The sequence below is a fragment of the Strongylocentrotus purpuratus genome, unplaced genomic scaffold, assembly GCF_000002235.5.
Source record: "Strongylocentrotus purpuratus isolate Spur 01 unplaced genomic scaffold, Spur_5.0 spur5_scaffold_1, whole genome shotgun sequence".
Classification (NCBI taxonomy): Eukaryota; Metazoa; Echinodermata; class Echinoidea; order Camarodonta; family Strongylocentrotidae; genus Strongylocentrotus; species Strongylocentrotus purpuratus.
In genome coordinates, this window is record NW_022145594.1 from 10505502 (window position 1) to 10527839 (window position 22338).

General features: G+C 38.3%; 2 protein-coding genes and 1 long non-coding RNA gene across 3 annotated transcripts; all 3 read right to left on the reverse strand.

Moving 5' to 3' along the window:
• Nucleotides 1-10442: 10442 nt before the first annotated feature.
• Nucleotides 10443-13253, reverse strand: LOC105438476. The gene is made up of 3 exons (XR_970976.2): nt 13187-13253; nt 12424-12482; nt 10443-11438 (listed from the first exon to the last, which is right to left on the reverse strand). It is a non-coding gene; the product is annotated as an uncharacterized LOC105438476 (long non-coding RNA).
• A 5788-nt stretch (nt 13254-19041) lies between these two features.
• LOC764521 (histone H2B.2, embryonic-like) lies at nt 19042-19518 on the reverse strand. The gene has a single exon (XM_030977657.1). The coding sequence runs from the start codon at nt 19442-19444 to the stop codon at nt 19073-19075; it is 372 nt and encodes a 123-aa protein (XP_030833517.1). The 5' UTR covers nt 19445-19518; the 3' UTR covers nt 19042-19072.
• A 1-nt stretch (nt 19519) lies between these two features.
• On the reverse strand, nt 19520-19944 carry LOC754479 (histone H4). The gene has a single exon (XM_001178441.4). The coding sequence runs from the start codon at nt 19879-19881 to the stop codon at nt 19570-19572; it is 312 nt and encodes a 103-aa protein (XP_001178441.3). The 5' UTR covers nt 19882-19944; the 3' UTR covers nt 19520-19569.
• Nucleotides 19945-22338: the final 2394 nt, after the last annotated feature.

Here is a 22338-nt window from a genome sequence, read left to right on the forward strand (position 1 = left end):
CCTTGTCAATCTTATTACACAAGTGTAATTAACACTCCACTTCAGAAAAGTAGAGACCTAGACCAGACACTCGTGAATGCCAGAGGGAAAAACCCTTGCAATCGACTGAACTTTAGCCTATTTTGTTCTATTTTTTTTTGTCGCGCCCATATCGCCTTTGTAGTTGATTAAAAGCTGAAATAAGGAAGTACTTGAGCTCGAAAATATATAACTTCACTGTTCTCACGCGGGGGTGATCTCGAAATAGAAACTTGGCCACAAAAACACAACTAAACTATTCAGAATAAATTGCAGAAAGGACAAAAGACATGAGGACCTTGTCAATCTTATTACACAAGTGTAATTAACACTCCTCTTCAGAAAAGTAGAGACCTTGACCAGACACTCGTGAATGCCAGAGGGAAAAACCCTTGCAATCGACTGAACTTTAGCCTATTTTGTTCTATTTTTTTTTGTCGCGCCCATATCGCCTTTGTAGTTGATTAAAAGCTGAAATAAGGAAGTACTTGAGCTCGAAAATATATAACTTCACTGTTCTCACGCGGGGGTGATCTCGAAATAGAAACTTGGCCACAAAACACAACTAAACTATTCAGAATAAATTGCAGAAAGGACAAAAGACATGAAGACCTTGTCAATCTTATTACACAAGTGTAATTAACACTCCTCTTCAGAAAAGTAGAGACCTAGACCAGACCCCCCCCCCTGATTAATGCTTCGCTTGAAGAAATAGAATTTCGCGGAAGAAGAAAAAAATGGTTTTAATGGTAATGGTCGACATACAAACTCAGAGCTCATCCTGTTCTCTATTTAATTATGAATCGAAAGAGAAAATTAGCGCCACCCTCGTAGTTAGTTTCGAAAGATGGATGATGTATATACTGGACAGTTATCTTATTCTTATTTTCTCCTCGTTGCACGTGCGTGCTTTTCTTCTCAGTGATTGATTTAGTTTCTTTTCTTTTTTAATGAAGTACATTTAATTACATCTATTTGTTATGTGTGAACTAGCTTCCTCGTTGCTTTTTCATTAGTCTTCACTGTGATGCACGTACATACGTGTGAGATTATATACAACAACGTTATCTTGCAGCTATATTGCTCGTTCAGGCAATCATTGTACAAGACAAACAAATGTATGTTTTATCACCTTGTGCCAATTGATATCTAGACAAAATATTTGATACCTACAAGACTGTGACACCATTAACTATAACCTTGTATTGATCACGCAACTTTTCGTGACTCTTTTTTCCATACCCCCCTTCTCTCTCTCTCTCTCTCTCTCCCTCTCTCTCTCTATCTCTCTCTTTCTCTCTCTCACTCTCTCTCTCTCTCTCTCTCTCTCTCTCTATCTCCCTCTCTCATTATTTACTTATTAATAATACCTATTATTTTAAGCTAACAAATAGCATGCCCCACCTCGCACAGGTGATGTAAAGTCCAAGTAATCTTGTCCCATACAATGTTACCGACCATGCACATCAACGTTTCTGTTTATTTGATGACTGTATGAAGTTTACAGCCCTAAACATGATCGCAAAGGACTTTCGAGAATTCAACTCAAGGGCAAATTCAATACCTTATTGTAAATTCCCTAGAAATCATGTTCAGATTACGTAATACATCATTGTTATGCTCGAAAATGTCAATGGGTGAGGGCTAGGCCATTGGAATTGCCTTTTTCGAAAGTCTTTGCTATTTTGTTCCCAAAAGCGTTTGGGTCAGACAAAACATCAAATAAAACTATATTTTTAAGTCGATTGTGTTCATACTTCCATAACACATTTCAAGAATATTAATTGGAACCATATTTGGGCCATAAACTAGGACTTCCAAATTAGCATGTACCCGTGTGAGAGATGGAATCTAGCAAATAGCATGTAATCGGTCTTATATAGGGAAAGGGATCTTTTTGTAAACAACAAAATGTACCTTTAATTATTTCACTCTGTCTTATCATTATTATCTTACGTAAATATAGATGTACTTACGAAAGATTGGGAAAGGGGAAAGGGAGAGAGAAGAGAGAAGAAATACAAGTAGGAAGAGAACAAACTACATATTTCCATGGTAATAACTTATAATTTACCATGATTAATCTATAACATTACATATATATCCATTCATATTATTTTTTCAAGTCATGTCGTTTAGTGGAAGCACCCGTAGACATGTCGATTGTACCTTACTATATCTAATTGTGACTACATATTATTTATTGGGATTTAAATATGAATCTGAAAGTGTATTCCTCGAATAACCTTATCTGGATTAACATGACTTTGACATAATATAGTTGTCCTCGTGGTGCACTAAAAGTATTGCACGTAAACAGATTTCGACCTTCCCCTCTTTCCATATTTTTTTTTCTCGCTTCCGGAAACGCATTTTTTTTGCTTGATCAAAACACAGAGATATCAATTTATGGAACCACTGTGTATAGACTGTAAATGCTAAACATAGTTATTTACTGATGATTCTGCAAACTGTATTTAATAACATAAAATTAATGAACAATCTCAGATTTACATGTGTTTGCACTGCAAATTCGTCGTGTAACGACATTGGGTGGTTCACTCCTTGAACACGGGTTGTGTTAAGTCGTGTAATAAAACATTACACAACTTTACACAACGAATTTGCAGTGTAAAGTTGTGTAATTTTTATTTACACAACTTAACACAACCCCTGTGTAAGGAGTGAACCACTCAATGTTGTGTAAAGTCGTTACACAACGAATTCGCAGTGTATGATTTCTGTCTACATGTTACTATACAGTGCGTCCCAGAAAAAACGAAACCGAGAATTATAGATGTTTTATCATAACTTAATCACATTTATAATTAATAAATGACATATATTCGGAAAGCTTAGATCCTCTTCTTTCATTTGATGCAAGTCATATGATGCATATGTCACGCATGAGTGATTAAAATCAATTTGAAGAGAGGAAACCGAAAAGGTATTTGGCGGGCGGTATCTGAATTTCAAAGAGAAAATCACATTTCTAGAAAGTTGGGTTTTTGCCCTTTTATAATTATGACACCTCAATCAGGAAAAATGAGTAAGGAACGACAAAGTTTTGTTTGTTTGAAGTAGCCCTTATGCTAGGAGTCCACTGGGCCAGCGCCAGTTGGTGCCAGTTTGCGCCAATGCAATTTACTGTGGCGCCTAGTGTCGCCAATAAGACGCCTAGTGGCGTGTAGTGGCTCAAACTGCCTCCCAACTGGCTCGTGGTGGCCCGTAACGGCACCAAAATTGAATGTGGCGGCAAGAAAATTTCAAAATGTTTGAAATTTTCGTCGCGCCACTTGCATCGAGCAATCAGCGCCAAGTGTCCGCCATGTGGCACCAAATGGCGCGAACATATCGCCCTTTGGCGCAAACAATCCGCCTATTGGAATCCACTGGAATGTAATGGCGCGCGCCAAGTTGCGCCAATAAGATTTCGCGCCACATGGCCAAATAGGCAGTGGCCACCTCAGCATCTCTCATCATCTTGTGATGGAGCAGCATCATCACTCCAACATTATCAAAATCCTCAGACATATCAAAATTGTAAATATTTAGTAGAGATGTTGTTCATACAGCCAGGGGCGTCGCTAGACCTTTTTCAGTGGGGGGGGGGGGGGGGGGATGTAGAGGGCAACGATTACCGACAAAACTAGCCACCAATTACCGACAAAATTAAATGTCCCAATATCTACAAATTTAACCCTACAAACCCGGGGCCGAAAGCTAAATTGTTTTTCCTATGGACTATCTATAGTAATTCCGTATGCGCAAATGATCATTTTCTTACTGTACTGGGGGGGGGGGGGGCCTTGGAGGCCCCCCCCCCCTCGACATTTTCGGAGACTGCGCCGCAACCACTTGGAATTTTGAATTGTCATTTCATGACATTTTTTTTCTTAAGTCTTACGCACATTTTGATACTATTTTCGTCAAAATCGGATATACCTGTAAGGTGTTACATAACAATTAGTATGCGCATGTCATAAAAAATATGCTACAATTTATGCAAATTTATGCAAATTAACCTATGCATTTTCAAATATCATACAAATAATGTAACCTCGTGAATTTGAGATGAAGGAAACACTTATTCAATACATTTTCAACATTCTTCACAAGTCTACAGACAAATATGTAGAGTTTTCTGTAAAATGCATAAAATTAGCATTTTGCATAATTAATTAGGCTATAACGACAAAAATGTGCATATTAAGAAAAAACTAATTATACCATCTTGTCCCTTACGTAAATATCTACAAACATGCACATTTTCGCGTTCATCAGATTTTCGACGGCTGAGCTCAAAATAGCCCAGTACAGTAAGGGTTAAAAAGCGCGCGAAGCGCGCTCATCAGGGGATGTCGGTGTTAGGCCTCCCGCACGAAGCGTGTAAGCTTAGACGTTTCCTTATGCCTAGTTCACACCGACGCCGAATGTCGCGCTTTAAATCGGCGATCAATTCGGCGTCATTTTTTCAAAAAATCTCACGATCTCCCGAGATATGTTATGCTAAGTTCACACCGACGCCGAATTGATGGCGCATTAAATCGGCGAGCAGAGCGGCGGCAAAGCGTAACAAAACTTAATTAAAGCATAAAGACCGTAATAGAGCGTGAGAAAGCTTTGAGCAATTCGGGACATTCGGCAAGAGCGCCAAAAATTTAAACTCTGTTAAGCTTTCCTACGCTTTGAGCAAAACTTTGATAAGCTTTGTGACGCTTTGATAAGCTTTAATACGCTCTCCCCGCTTTACGCAATTCGTGACAGATCGCCTCAAATTTTTAAACAGTTTAAAAAAAATTGGCGCTCTTGCCGAATGTCCCGAATTGCTCAAAGCTTTCTCACGCTCTATTACGGTCTTTACGCTTTAATTAAGCTTTGTTACGCTTTGCCGCCGCTTTGCTCGCCGATTTAATGCGCCATCAATTCGGCGTCGGTGTGAACTTAGCATTAGATTATTAGGAAAAGAAGACGATTTATTGTACCGATCTCGACTGTTAATCCTTGTCTGAATGAAGTTCCCCCCCCCCTCCCGCGCGAAGCGCGTAAGCTTTGGCGTTTCATTAAATTATTATAAAATGTAGACGATTTGCTGTACCGTTCTCGATGTAAATCCTTGTCTGAATTCAGTTTCTCCCCCTCCCGCTTTGCGCGGAAGTTATGGCGTTTCATTAAATTTTTAGAGAAAGTAGACGATTCGTTGAACAGTGCTCGAGTCTTAATCCTTGTCTGAATGAAATTTCCCCCTCCCGCGCAAAGCGCGGAAGTTTTTACGTTTGCTTAAATTATTAGAGAAAGCAGACGATTCGTTCTACTGTTTTGACTCTTAATCCTTGTCTGAATTCAGTTTCCCCCTTCCAGCGCGAAAAGCTTAGACGTTTGATTTAATTATTATAGAAAGAAGACGATTCGTTGCACCGTTTTCGACTCTTATTAAGCTCTATTCATCTTAATTCAGTTTCCCCCTCTTGTGCGAAGCGCAGAAGCTTTGATGCTTCCTTAAATTATAATAATAATAATACTCAGTTCTTTTATAGCGCATAACACATTACAGGATAGCATGTCCCTATGCGCTTCAAATAGAAAGGAAAGAATTACAAGAAAAAGTCATACACATTAGAAAATCCACTTAGAAACAAAGAAGTACATGTAGTGTTGGACGCTGAGTTCATGAGTGTACAATTTTAACATTGAATAAATACGTTTTAAGAGAAACCTTAAACTTGTTCAAATTATTGTGATTTCTCATGGAATCTGGAAGTGAATTCCATAAGACTGAGGAGGCGTGCATAAAAGAACGTTCACCGTATGTTTTTGTTGAGGTGGGAGGAACAATAAATAATGAAGGAAGACGATTTGTGAACCGTTCTCGACTCGTCTAAATGAAGTTTTCCTCTCCCGCGCGAAGCGCGAACATTTTTGCGTTTCATCAAAATAGAGAAAGGAAAACGATTCGTTGCAATGTTCTCGACTCTTAATCCTTATCTGAATTCGGGTTTTCCCCCTCTGCGCGTATCGCGGAAGCTTGGACGTCTCTTCAAACTATTAGAGAAAGAAGACTATTCTTTGTACCGTTCTCGACTCGTCTAAATGAAGTTTTCCCCATCCGCGCAAAGCGCGAAAATTTTGGCGTTTCATCAAAATATAGAGAAAGGGAGACGATTCGTCGTACCGTTGTTGACTCTTAATCCTTGCTTGAATTAGTTTCCCCGAAAATTTTAAACCTCTGATTTCTTTACCTGATATTATAGGAAAGTGAAACTTCCAGAAAATACAAGTATTGTAGTTGTAGTCACTCTCGAAGTCTTCACAGCGGATACAAAGTCACAGTTCGTAGGGAAAAAAACTTTTCGGCCGACCGAAAATATACATCTCACCGACTTCAAATTTTTGCATTGATATAGTACACGAGGATCGAGCAAGAATACCGACACATCTGACCCGACACAACAATATATTTACCCATGTCTTTCTTGCTTCCTTGACGAGACGACTCCACCCACAACTCCCCCCTTCTTTTACTCCCACTCCTCCTTTCTCAGGCTCTTACCTCCCCCTTTCTCAGGCTCTTACCTCCCCCTCTCTCCTTTCTTCACCCCCCGTTTCTTTTGTTTCCCTTTTCTCCCTTTTTCCCTTTTTTTTCCCTTTTATTCCTTTTTTTTCTTTTCCTTTCTTTCCTCTTCTCCCTCTTTTTCTTTTTTCTCTTTCTTTCCTTTCTCTTTTCTTTCCTTTCTTTTCCTTTCTTTCTTTTCTTTTCCTTTTCTTTTTTCTTTTCTTTCCCTTTCCCTCTCTTTTTTCCCTCCCCCTTTTCTCTTTTTTCCCGACGGCAGCGCAATTTTACCGACAATATCCTGACAGGTGGAGGGGTGTCGCACCCCCCACACCCACCCTCTGGCGACGCCCTTGCATACAGCAGCTGAGGAGGGTCTGAACCAGGTAGCCGATGGCCGGTATTTATATAGTCGGCAAGTAGCGTCAAGCGGTGGCAAGTTCAAACCAATTTGGCGACCTTTGGCGCAAACTAATCACCAAGTGGCGCAAAGTAGCCGTCTATTGGCGCGAATGGCGCCAACAGGGTTAATTTTGGAATCAAATGGCCGTGTAATGGCGCGAACTGGCGCAAACTGGCGCAACATTTTGGAGCAAGCCGGGTGGCATTTGGCGCACGCCATATGGCACCCAGTTTATTCCACTTGGCGACACATGCCGAGCGGACATTAATTCGGCGCCACAGCGAGCCACTACGCGCCAATCACATAATCTTTGGCGCGAACTGGCACCAACTGGCGCTGGCCCAGTGGACTCCTAGCATTACATTTTCATAGTTTTAGCAAACAAATTCGTTTTCACTGGCTGCCTGCCGTAGCAAAAGCAGAATTGACAACAGACTTAACTTCGTTTCGTTGACAATCAGCCATGCATGAAGTCTTTCGTCTACGGCTTATCCGTATCGTCACCATTACCATTATCATTATCATAATCATTATCATATTATTGTTGATGATAGTTCAAAATAAATAATGCTACCATTATTATCGTCACTACCAGGGCTCAAATTAATTTTTTGTCCACGGGGGCTCTTCCAAAAAAAAGAGAGACCCCGTGAGCCTTCTCACGGGGGTTCTTTTAGTGCTGATGGGGGCTCTTATTTTAATACAAATTTCCATTGAATTGGTACCCATGAAACTCCTAAATTCTTTGGTATTTTATCATTATCATTTATTTAAGTCGACAATTTCCCTCTTAGAATTTACTTATTAATTATTTACATTCTTTCTTTACTTTTAGTCTTTACCATATCCTTCCAAAACACAGAGGCGGATCTAACTTTTTGCTAAGGGAGGGGGGCGGGGGGAGGGGGTAACCCAAATACGATGTGGAGCATCGTCCACGAGCCGCGTAGTGGCGAGGCGATTTTCGTTGTTGCTATTTTGAACCCCCGTAAAAGATGTTTTCCTGGCATCTACTAACATCTACTAATACTGTGTAGGTCTGAACACATGATAGCATTTTCTATGCACATCACATTTTCACTTGGCAGCCAAAGGGGGGGGGGGGGGGAGGGGGGGGGGGGGTTAAACCCCCTAAACCGCCTAGATCCGCCCCTGCAACATCTTTGGTGATCTTCTTCTCAATATTGATTTACTGGTCGAGTTACATTATTTGCTGGCCTTTTAGAATAACCAGATTTCAGAGGATTCACACTTTTCACAACGAAAAACTTCTCCATGTTTCAGTCCTTGCGCGATCGTCTCCAGCTCCAGCAGATATTGGGCGTCAGCGTGCACACCGGTACTACCGGAGCAGTATAGCCAGTGCTGAGGGCCGCACTAGCTGCACTGCGAGCTTCCGTTGTTTGTATCGGTAATACTCATAGAGATGGGAGAGAAAGCGCCATCTAATACCCCATTCACAGTGGTTTTGAAATTTGTAGCGGCGTTGTAGCGGAGCGGCGACACCGCCATAACACCGCTACAAATGCATTCACAGTAGAAAAGTTATCCCGCTGCAGCAGCGGGATAAATATCATGTACCCATTCACGCTGCAGCGGGTGATTTTTATTACCTCCGTAACAAACACGTGTATGCATGGCTCATGACCCGCGAGTGACCCCGATATGACCGGAAATACTTGCTTGAAATTGCGCGGTAAACATGTCAAGTTGCTTTTTGTATCCTCGATCATATTACTTTTTAAAAAACTAGCATTTTTATTGCTTCCAGTCAGAATATTTTAATTTTTTGAAGTGTGAAATATTTTTCATTTGGATAATTATAATACCTACATAATAATAAAATCAATTTGAATCCACTGGTTACTTTATTTCTATTTCACTTTATGTTCCCCATTGCTGTAGAAAAGAGGTCAGTGATAGGTAAGTAAACAAATCACACGTGTTTGTCGCGGTGTTATAGCGGAGAGCCTTCACACTGAGTAAACACCGCGACAGCAGCGGGACTGTCCCGCTGCTGTAGCTAGGCGTCCCTAGCGATAGTTTGTGTCGGCGTTATCGCTAGGCGGTGTTATCCCGCGATAGTTTATAACGGGTCCGAGCCTTCACACTGAAGACAACACCGCGACAGCAGCGGGACAGTCCCGCTGCTGTCGCGGTGTTTGAGGCCACTGTGAATGGGGTATAAGTTCCATTTCATTGGTTTAAGGTTTGAAAATTGATACTCAATATTGTGTTAAAGTTATATCAGAAAAGACAATCTTTATTTTATAATTCCACGGGGGCGATTTTTAATTTTTCAATCGCCCCCGTGAGCAACCTGACAGGGGCGATTATGGAGCTCACGGGGGCGAATCGCCCATCGCCCCCGTGTATTTTGAGCGCTGGCAAAGAGGCAATTCGTTCCTATTTTCACGAAGTGACGGTAGTGAGGAAAATCCGCACGCAAATTGTTTGCGATTTTCATTCACTACCGTCACTTCGTGAAAATAGGGACGAATTGTGCAACTGTCCCCCCCCTCTCTCTCTCTCTCTCTCTCTCTCTCTCTATCTCTATCTATCTATCTCTCTCTCTCTTTCTTTCTCTCCCTTCTCTCTCTTTCTTTCTCTCTCTCTCTCTCGCTCTCTCTCTCTCTCTCTTCCTCTCTCTCTATCTCACTGGAGGAGGGAGGGGGTATTTAATGGGTCACCACTGTTAACTTCCTTAGTGACTGAACCGCTAATGATAAATTTGGACTATACTACAGGTCATTTCATTTAAAATATCAAATGTGAAAATATTGCACTGTTCATATGTACTTTTATTATCATCATATCTTTTATTCAACTATTACCATGGTTACAAACCTTTACATTTAGTCAGTCAATAACACATTTGGACTTTGCCTTCACAAGCATGTCACACATAAACTGTTCGCACTTTATTCAGCAATGTTAAAGTGGTTATTTGCTTTGCTTGTCATCTTCTTTGTTTGTCTAGCATTTCATTAACATTGTATAACTGCCAATAAAGAATAATAACCATGCATGAAATATGGTATCATAGCAAGGTACGAGTTCGTAGATTCATGTATACAGTTCATTACAAAACTTGATCGCTAGATCAACCAGAATAATTTGGACACACAATACATTAAATATCTTGTAGTTATAAACAGCGCCATGTAATGTTACATTTTCACATTCCCGTACAAATGCATTGCAATTAAAGTACTTAAATTATTCAATTTAATGCATTTATTTCTCTTACGTCATTCATCATGGATATTTTTGTCATTATACTTCTATTTAGACGGACTTAATAATTTCCACTTTTACAGATGTTATCGAGCCCACTGATTTCTCAAGATAAAGTATATTGTATACACCACTACAACAGAATAATTAACGGACTAAATATCTTAAACAAAGTAAAAAACGGTATTAAAAACGAATGAACTCATTGTTGGAATTATAGCTGGTATCATTAAGGCATTAGAACGAAGGAAAAAATCGTAATGTCGAGCTCAAATCAACAGATAAATGTCTACTTAACGTTTGTTGTTCATAGAACATAAACTCAAAACAAGGAGTTGTGGAAGGTTTAAGAGTACAGTAAATAACAGTACAAAGGAGGTAAGGGAATGTGATAAAAAGTGTTCCAGACCAAAATCTATTTTTATGTTAATGAAAGGAACCGAAAATTTAGCAATATCACGATCGATTTTGTTGTGTAAGAAATCATACATTCACACCTGAGGGCAATTTTACTACCTCATTGTAAAGAAATCAGGTTTAAAGTATGCAATAATGTTCGCACGCTACAGGAGGTGACACACAAAGTTTTTTGTGTGGTATCTCGTGTGTTATTGCGTGTGTATTTGTGTGAGTGTGCCTCAATCACTCTTGGATTTATTGCTGAAAATGCAATGGGTCTGGTTTAAGATTGCAATTCGGTCTTAGGTTTAGGTTAAGGTTTAGATTTGGGTTTAATTTTAGTTTTATTTTGAGGTTCAGGGTTAGGTTAGTGTGAGATACAACAGCACAGGGTTCAAGTTAATACGGTTAGTGTAGGAGCCATTTTCGCAAGAGCTGATTAAAATTGCGACAATGGCTTGGGTAAGTAAAAGAATGTAAAAGCAAAGTGGACATTATTTTTTCCCCAATGTTTTAATTTCGAATGCTGGGGAATCTTTTGGATGTAGACACTTTGTGGAAAATTAAAGCTGTTTTAGAATAGGTATAAGTCCGCCAGCTTCAATCTCTTTAAGAGCCTTGGTTAATTCAGTCATATAACCTCCTGTACGATTCTTCCACGCAATGAGGACCTCCATGACTGCCTTGGGGTAATCGTTATTGAGTTTGACCAATCTGTTCTGGGCCTGGTTTGAAGTGCCCCCAAGCGCCAAGCACAGTGGGCCATACTTGTCATGGGGAAATTCAGCTGCAAGCTTTTGTAACTGGACCTCGGAAACTGGGATATTGGCACTGAAGGAGGAGGAGAAGGTGTAGGAGGAGGAGAGAGGGGGAGGAGGAGAGAGAGAGAGAGAGAGAGAGAGAGAGAGAAAGAGAGAGAGAGAGAGAGAGAGAGAGAGAGAGAGAGAGAGATAGAACGTAAAGAGCAACGGAGAGCAAAGGGAGTGCGAGAAACAGGGAACGAACGATGAAAGAGAGAAATTTAGAGATAGAGGGAGAAAGAGAGTTAGGATAGGGATGAGATAAAGGGAAATATAGAGGAAGAGCGAAATTAGAGAGCAACGGAGACACAAAGGGGGTGAGAGAAACAGAGATAGAATGATAGAGAGAAAGAGAGAGAGAGAAAATAGAGAGATCAATTTATATACATGCAAGAAAATTAAACAAAGACATAAAACATATTAAAAATGAGAAGAAAAAAAAAGAGAGAATATATTATAAAAGGCTCCTTTCAAATGAATATTCAGTATTTTATGAATGGGGGCCCCGTTGCATGAAACTCACCATTGATGGTAAATTTGTAATTTATGTAACTTTCATGGAAACTCTGATTTAATTGGCTTCTGAGTGATTTTACTAGCGTAGTTAATATTGATAGCAAAGTTACCATCAGTGGTAGAAAAAAGAAGTTCTTGATCTAGGCACCCATGAATTTGTTTTAAAAAAGGACTTCTCATCGTTGAGGTGATTTGAAACATGGTTTGTACAATTTCCAGAAAATAAAATACGGGATGAAAGAAGTATGGGAAGGGTCTCAATCCAAAGGTTGGGGGTCCGAATAGCAACCCGGCACTAACGTTCTTCGGCAAGATATTGATCCACATTTGCCTTTCTTCACCCAGACCACCTGTTATAAAAATGGGTACTTGGCATTTTTATTAATAATAATATCAATAATACTAACACTAATGATATTAATAATAATAATAATAATAATAACCTTAATATTGATAACAGAAACACCTTCAATTAAATCGTTAATATTACATTGACGTACCTCATTTTTTTCTATTTTGTATGAACCACCAGATGTTTGTTGATTTCAGTGAGGAATAGCTGCAAGATATGAAAAATAAATAGTTTGTAATTTGAAGGTAATCTAGATGTTATGTAGGTGATATGTACATAGTGTGTCCCATTTAAAAATATAACAAAATACACTAAAACAATCCGTTCTAGTGAACAAATTAATGGGTGTATACATATAATTCCATCCCTTATATAAGGTCAAATTTATATTTTTTTCAAATGATACATACTTTGCATTTATCCAAATACGCCTTCGAAGACCAACATCATTTAGAAAAATGGAAAGCCAAAATCCACTCGTGCCAGAATTTGATAAAACAGTGACACTAACATTGGCATGGTAAGTGCATCAGAGTAGAACATGAACTGAAGAAAACACAAACATTGAGAAGATTCCTTTTTGTATAGGTCAAAAGTAATGAGATCATTATAAAGTAGAGGATATATATATATATTTTAAGACGCTTTAATATTTCAAAAATGCTGTTAAAATGCATATTTAATTGATCAATGAGTATGTCTACTTTTTTAGCTGCAGACATTATTCTGCAGCTTTTCTATTTATTTCACTTCTTTGTGTTAACAACGGTTTTATCATTATTTTGTATTATTATTATCATTTTCGATGGTGAGGGTAAATAGAACAGATCTTTTTCATATAAAAGGGTCTGCAAATGTTATGAACATTAAATGGATTATTGATATCAGAATATCATTTGAAAGCATATTACCTCTACTGTATTGTAGAGACCAAGAACACAAAGCCGAGTGGGGAACGGGTCTCAGTATCTGTATGAGTAAAAGCACAGAGGTCTTTATAAGTAGTAATCAGTAACTGACACATTACATATCACATAATAATATTGATTATCATGGAGATCATGCATTCCCCAAAACATGTCATTTTATCAAATATAAAACGAGTAAATTTGCCCTTTCAAAACCAATTGCCACAGTAGCTGAAACTCTTAACATTAACACAGATAAATACCTGACCCAAATTCTTAGACAAATGAGCAACATTCAATATATAACTCCTGTAAAGCATTAAATTCACAAATTTGGATAAACCAACACACCAAGCTAGGTTTAATAACCTTATCATGTGACCTCTATATATAGAGTATATATATATCACTACTGAATAAATGATATAAGTCATCTTATCCTTAATTCTTGTTCAATAAAATATACCTCTAACTTGTACAGTGTAATATCAAAACAATGCAAATATCCTAACAACATAAACTGAATTAGGGCTATCCTGGTTCCCCATTTTCAAATGAAGCACATATTTTATAATGAATAATGAAACTAACAATATCATAACATTGGAACAAAGATAAAACATCTCTGCTTTTAAATATCAGATATCCCAAGACCAGAAACATTGATAAATCCTGGAAACAATAAATCTCCTCACATCTACATCAAAGCTAACTTTCATCAATTACTCCAGTCCGTGTATTTATCTTCCATACTTTTGCAACTTCTAAACAAACTCCTATAATCTCCTAGTATAACCTTAAACACTGCTCTTACTCCTATTATTCCATATAAATTTAAAATATATCAATTTTCTCTTCATAGCAATCTACAATATGAGCAATAATGTTTTATAAAAGGCGCTAGAAAATTACCTAATGGCTGAATAGATAGTCAGACAAAGCCGTTTGATAATCACTGTTTGATGTGCCATAATTAATATACCCTCATTATAGCAACAACAATACAAACAATATGCAATGATTTTAAATACCCATCTTCTATCATAAGCACTTCTTTTCTATGCTCCCCATATTTCGCATTGACCTCGTTCCTGAACCAAGACCTATACTCATCACATAAATTAGAGCGTAGGCCCTAACCTTGGCCCGGGGACCAGGTACAACATTAGCGATACCACATTCAACTCGGTGTACATGACCATGTAATACAATGTAAACGCATATATATTAACGAATCATATCACTAAGCATCACACATTTCAACATTAAATCCTCGCTTTCGATATAATCATATCAACCCACATGATACATCAAAATAATGACTGCAAGCGTTCTGACACAATGCACATATACACAACAAATATTTAGCATAACAATATTAAAACGTAAAAGTTGTTCAAGTTTGATCAACTCACCTGATTGAGTAAAAGCCCAGACGTGCCTGTTCCAACAATTAGGAGGCCCTCTATAGTATTCTACGAAGGAATTCGAGAGACTCTACCGTATGAAAAGCAAGAATCATATTTATAAAAAACATACTATGCTCACAATAATAATTTATGTCCGGACTTCTTTTTTTCGGGGGGGGGGGGGGGGGGGGGGACACTGTATACTTGTATATAAGGAGACCCGTGAAAACTTGGTAATGAATTGGCATAAAATGTTTATCTTCAAAGTGTGATCTGTATACTTTCGACAAATCTCATTTAACAAAAAAAAAATATTATTTGTTTTTCTTCTATTCAACAAATTCATTGAAATCAAAATTCCATTTTAATTTATACATCATACAAAAACAAGCTCATACATTTCAAATAATATGACTAATAAGGACAGAATGGTAACATTGTAATATAGAATACCTCAAACTCCCTCTCGCTCTAAAACCCCTCAATACGTGAATAAATCATTATGAACACACACACGCCCACGCACACAAAAATATTATATGTGTATGTTAAGCCTTTGCTATATGTATATATACATCTATATATACCCAACTAGTTAACACCGCCGGGTAGAGGAGAATAAAACGAAATAGAATATATCTCAAGATGGTTTTGAAAAAGATATGGGAGAGGAAGAGGGGAAGGGGCAAAGAGAATGAAAATGAGAAGTTACCTACCTGAACAGCCGTTTCGACTTATTTCAAAGGCCCAGTTGCGATTTATAATTACTGGGAAAGAAGTCTGCTTCTCTGTGTGTTGGTACATCAACGACTGATTGTTGTCTGATGACATAATTCATTGCAAACGAAATATGACAGCAGACAAAAGATGGACCAGAGTCCAATATATTCTTTTGACAACGGGCCTCTCGAGGCCTTATCACTATTTTCCTTGTAAATGCATATCATTAATCAGAATACCGTATACTTGTTTTTTTGGTGATAAATATTAACAGTGTCCATATTTGACTAGGTATGCAATGCACTTGTTAATAGGTTATCAGTTAATCTATTATTATAATTTCAAAGTACATATTGCAGAGTGATTATTCTTATAGATATATCCGAAGTATCGAACCAAAATGAAGTATTCATAAGCATCTTTTGTTTACAAATCCAAAAGTCCTAGTTTATTAGCCTCAGGCAAACAATCTAGAACATAACATTTAATTAAAAAAATAAAGTCTATCTAATTCAGTTTCTGAATCTTAACATTTTGAATCATAATGTGCGCGGTTGCTAATATTCCTATAAACTTCCAAAATTACTTTTACTTCAAGTTTGTAGAATATGTTGAAAAGTAGAAACCTATTAATCTACCCTAAGTTCGTAAACTCACGTCACACGTATGTGCACTCTAGTTAAATGGCAACAGCCACATAGACCGATAGTTTTCCATCTTTCCCTATGTATTTTCCCCCTGTGTGTGCGTGTGTGTGTGTGTGTGTATGTGTGTTATCTTTTTTATATGTTGGCTTGTTGATCTTGTAGAAAGCATACGAAGTAGTCAGGTTAAGTATTATAGGTGCATACACAGATCGACTCATCAAGAAGGGATAGATCGTTTAATAAAATAATTTTTGTAAATATGATCAACTTCAGTTCATTACCGCAGTTACTCAACTAACGCATGTCAAGTCCAATTAACTATTCTTATGCAAACATTTTCCATTTTAATAAGTAGCATGTGAATGAAGACGACTTGTATTTTGAAGAATGCAGTCTCTTGGGAATTGTATTTATCATTGGATAGAAATACTCGAGGCTTCTAGATGATATAACTGTTTCCCTTGCAATATTAATCTATACTGGTGTTAAAAGTGTTGACATGGAGCTAATCAAGACGTAAAATAGGTATTGCGTCAATTGGTGTCTATTGTTTTGTGGGAAATTGTACGTGAGACAAACCAACGTCCGCGAAGAAATGCGAAGAAAGCAAGTTAAGTTTCTGTGCAGTGTTTATTACATTAAAAAAAGACATACAGCTGAATATATTCTCAACTGGAAAATAAATACCATAACTTACCACTACTTAAAGGTAAAACAAAGTTTTGGGAAATTTTGAAAATTGGGTGGATAGTGATTCTTTACAATTTTGATATATTTGGATAATATAAACACTAGGAAATTTAGCCCCGAAAACACTTCTGCTTTTGAGAAAAATTGAATATAAACATTTCAAATAGCGCCTACGGCCGTACTATGGTAGTTGCGACCTTGAAAATATCAGAATATGCAGTTGTGATATATGATTTCCAAATGGGAATAGCCAATCAGTCGATTTTAGTCAATAAACATTGTTTTATAGCTAAATTAATATATTGACCTTGAGAGGGAGCTATACAACAAAAAGAGATTATTATTTACAATTTCATAACTTTAGACTCGATTTCAACCGGGACAACGATCACTGAATATTGTAGGATCGCATATGCTTCCAATATGTTCATTTGAACCAAATTCATGACCCCATACCAAAACTTTGTATTACCTTTAATAACAAGTAAATTATAAACAAACACATGAGTTGCAATTTTATTTTCCTTATCAACAATCACCTCGCACTGGTGATTAGTCATCAAATGAATTTAATGTATTTGTCACCAAGACATCTATATATATACAAATATTTTGAAACATTATTGTTTAATTTTTTTTTTATAATGACAATGTGGCAGATTTTGGGAAAAAAAAGGAGCGAAAATGGTGAAAACTCTGAGCTGAGCTCGACAAGAAAAAGTTAAATGTCACTTAGATGTTTAACTTTGCCAATATTCAGGGGCTGGCTGGCCCCCACAAAATTAATTTATTCGACCCTTTTATGACATAGACCTAAACGCATAAAGTCGTCCTTTAATTATCATCACTGCTATTAGAGATAAAAATGAAGAAAGAAAAAAAAGCTTATTTAAAAGATGGCATTATGTTCTTAAATTCTTCTCAAATGGCATAATAAAATTATGACATCAGGAGCAATGGAAAACCGCCATTCAAAAAAACTTTAAAACCTCGTCATTTCAAATAATGTAATCGTCTATGCCCCGCAATGATGCCACGATATATCTGACATGAAACTAGACACAACACGTGCCAAAGTTAAAAGTTAGAAGTAAAAATCTCTCAAATGACATCGATTCGTCGGCTGCATGCCCGCAAGAATGCCTTAATATCCATTTATCGATAATGACTGTAACAACCATCTCCATCATGTTCATTGTTCTTGCAGGCAGCTAACAAAGTTGTTCTGGTATTAACTAACTGAAATCCATATTGGTGTTCTTCAGTAATACTGCCCGAATCAACGTATACCATGGCAGCACGGAGATCCTGGACCTGCACCCTGGATTCTGAACCTGAATCGATCTGGAAATTGAAGGATTTCACTGGAGATCCCTAAGGTGCTCGTCGGCAACGAGCTTCAAATCGGCTTTCACCAAGGCCTCACGAAGGTTCTTCACCTGGTTTGCGCTGGAAGTCTTGTTCCTCCATGCAAAAAGCATATTCTTGGTGCCTTTGGGGGACACATTGCCATCAGCTCGATTTGTAGCAAGAAACATTTTCACCTTGGATTGTGGGAAACCTAGATGTAGTCCAAGAGTCATGAGATTCTCATTGTCACCCAGAGCCTCCCCTATCTCGTTCAGTTTCATGTCCGTCAAAGACAGCATCCTGCCTGGTTTAATGATATCAATGATGATAATAATGATGATAAGAATATTTATTAACAAACTATAATATTAACTATGATAATAATGATAACAAAAATTACACGAATTACAAATAGTATTTCTTATTAGAGAGCTTAGGAGGGTCAGACTTGACACCCCTGGCGCTCCACAATTATTACCCTAGGCTTAGCATGCCCGCCATTATGGCGCTCTTGAATATCAAGGAACTGACACCTGCAAAGTACCTATTTACTTCACCTGGGTCGAGTATGGCTAATGTACATTCATGTCTTACCAAAGGACATTAGTTAGTTCCCCGGCGTGACACGCACCCCGAACCATACGTGATCCACAGTCCATTTTTTTAAAAAGAAATGTCCTATATTCAGCGACATAAATATACAAATATTCGAAGGTTAGAAATTACCAATTTTCGCTATTTGCTTTTATCAATATAAATCAACATACCTGAACCGGCAGTACTACTGTCTGCCATGGGTTAGAAGTTATGTTTATAGGTGTGCTCTTGTCTTTGCCAGACTGAAATCTTGACAGACGAAACGTTTTATTGTATATACAGCTATATACAGTATACAGAGCGATATTATGGCAATGATTCTCGAGTCCATAAAGAAAACAAATGGCGAAGGGGAACAAAGTCCCATTCACCCACGCAAAGATACAGCGACTTGCCAACGGGGACGTTGTGTGTGTGTGTGTGTGTGTGTGTGTGTGTGTGTGTATTATGTCCAATTAGAGCAGGATATGACCTGTCTACTTGGAGGTAGTGTATTTCGTCACTGCCTTGGTACCCTCGCTCACAGCGTGCTTTGCCAGCTCTCCGGGGAGAATGAGGCGGACGGCGGTCTGAATCTCGCGACTGCTGATGGTTGACTTTTTGTTGTACTGAGCGAGGCGGGAAGATTCGCCGGCAATTCGCTCGAAGATGTCGTTGACGAAGCTGTTCATGATGACCATGGCCCGACTGGAGATGCCGGTATCTGGATGAACCTGCTTGAGGACTTTGTAGATGTAGATTCCATAACTCTCCTTCCTTTTCATGTTCCTCTTCTTGCCACCGCTGGGCCGAGGGGCCTTGACTGCCTTCTTGGAGCCTTTCTTAGCAACTTGAGCTGTTGGAGCCATGATGAATTGAGGTTTTCTGGTCTGTAAAGATGCAGCGAAACGAGTATGTCAAGCAATTATTCTTTGGATACTGTCTAAAAGAGCCGTTTGTTATTCTAGCCAGGAGAGAGAGAGGTCTGCTACACTTAGCCGCCGAAGCCGTACAATGTACGACCCTGCCTCTTCAGTGCATACACCACGTCCATGGCTGTGACAGTCTTTCGCTTGGCGTGCTCGCAGTAGGTGACTGCATCACGGATGACATTCTCCAGGAAGACCTTCAGTACACCGCGTGTCTCTTCGTAGATGAGACCAGAGATCCTCTTGACACCTCCCCTTCTAGCAAGTCGACGGATTGCAGGCTTGGTAATGCCTTGGATGTTGTCTCGTAGAACCTTGCGATGACGTTTGGCACCACCCTTTCCGAGTCCCTTTCCTCCTTTTCCTCGACCTGACATGATGATGATTGATAGTTGAGAGCGAGTTCTGTGTGATCCTGTAGACTGGATATTACGCTAAGCGAAATCTTAGGATGATTCAGGGTTAATAGAATTCCTCGAGGTTGATTTGATAAGCTTTAATACTTATTTGATAAGCTTTAATACTTATTTCCATATTTCTAGTAAAAAAATACAGTTTGTGGATGTGGGTTCAAGAACAATCTATGATTATTTTATCAAAGCACTGCAACGAACGTATGATTTGCAGGTAAGGGATGGGCAAAATGATTATGATTTTATAGATAAAGAATTAAAAGAAATATTTGTTAGACCAAGAATTACTATACTCATTAGAAAACAACGTGAATTTCAATTTAAATTATTGCATGGAGCCATATACACTAATGAGCATCTTCATAGATTTGGTTTTGTTGGTGATAATTTATGTTCGTTTTGTAAGCAGGAAATAGAAACATACAAACATTTATTTTTATCTTGTGGGAGCGTTCAAAGGTTATGGCAGGCTTTAATACAACTTTTTGAGTTAGATGAAATTAAAGATTTAGAATGGCGAGATATATTTGTTGGGTTGGTAGGTAGTTCATATAGAATAAAAATGTGTAATACTATTAGTCCGGCAGCCATCTCGATATACCTTGTTTTAGGGTCTATAGTTTTTTTTTCTTCGGATTATAGTTCCTTAGACCATCAATTTGAAGAATTCGACTGCTGACACTCTGTCAGCATTGAGCAATTTGAGATATGTGACGTCTTACAAAATGGCCGCCAAAATCCCCTTTTTAACCAAAATTAATGATATAAAAAGTTTTAACAGCATTTTACTACATTAAATGGCAGTCAAATATCTTAATTTTTTTCTAGAATCATCACTAAATAAAAATTGCGATGCTGTATGATCACAAATGATATGCAAATTTGCATAATTCGGAATGGCGCCCTCTATAGACACATTAACTTGAATAGTTCAAAATGATGGCCAAATACCAATTTCTAACATGAGATTATCATATGTCATGAGTCAGATGCACTGGATACAGTGAGTAAAAATTGTGCTGCACATTTATTTTTATTTTGTAATTTTATACTCGAAGAAAACATGGTTGAATTTTATGCTCTCTGTCCCATAGATATGAGGTGGCATATGGTGATAAATGCCCATTTTCAGTGACAGCGTTAAGAAACTAGATTTGTATTCTAAGGTACTAGATTCTTTAAATTAACCTACAAATTACGAACTACCGATACGATACAGGACTATATCCGTTTATAAGTTTGCTTCAAAATCTTGAAATTTGTTTAAAAGCCCTCTAAAGTGTTGGGAGCCCTAAAATATTCCATGCGGAAGAGGGTGTCATTTAACACTTAATTCTGCAAAGTGAGGTCGTGACTGTAATGCGTGCTTCCACACGCATGTTTGCAAATGAGCTCTCTTTTAATAACATTTTCTACAAACGCTTGAGGTAGTTTGAGGTAGTGAGGCAAGGTTTGGGGGTATTTGGAGCTCCTAGTCTTCGGACCCTTGATAGCCACACGTTGATACGAGCCTCTGACATTCAGTTGGTTGTTGACTGTCCATAACATGAAGCAAAGCATTGAGTAGGTTGAGTGATGACATATGACCATATGCTGCATCAACATTGCCAACTGAGTCCTAAGGGAGTCGAATCTTCTGCTTCATCACTTTCATCATTGTACCCTATCCAATGCCAAAGTATGCCCCAAGAGTGTCGCATCCCGTCAACGCATGTCCTGCCAACATCGATGGAATGATATCTCCTAACTTGTCTACATTAGCAGGAACATCAATAACAGTTCAATTTGTGAAGGGGCGTCTCCATGGTCATTGGCGTTTTATAAGTCCGTCATGTAGATAATGATCGGTGCAAAAGTAGTACGTAGACGTCTGTGTCATCCACTAGGACCCTAACATACATCTTCTCATTAGCATCAATTCAAATCGCTTGCTGTACTTCGATGTTGCCTGCTTCATCATAACTATGTTGTGGACAGACCTTTCCTTGCCATGACATCACTGCCTGGAATCACTTCAACAGGAACCTCATCTTGACGGTAAAGGCCTGCTTGTGCTTTTGCCTATTTCTGAGCACCCAATCATCCTGCAGACTCGCGCATATAATTACGATGTCGATCAACTGTAGTTTGTTGTCATGAAAAGATAGTGAAGTTAGCAACACTAGAGACACGTTTCAACAACTTCTCTCCCTAGCTTTATTGATCTTTCCAAAGCTTTTGACTGCGTACAACATAAACGCCTATGGAAGATTATGAGCTGGATGGGCTTTCCAGCATATATAATTCAACTCATCCAGTCGCTCTACCAATACCTAGAAGCAACAGTAAGAACAGAGAATGGCTACACCGAAAGGTTCACTATTGGTCAAGTTGTCCGTCAAGGCTGCATCCTATCACCATCTATGCTGTATTCATTATGAG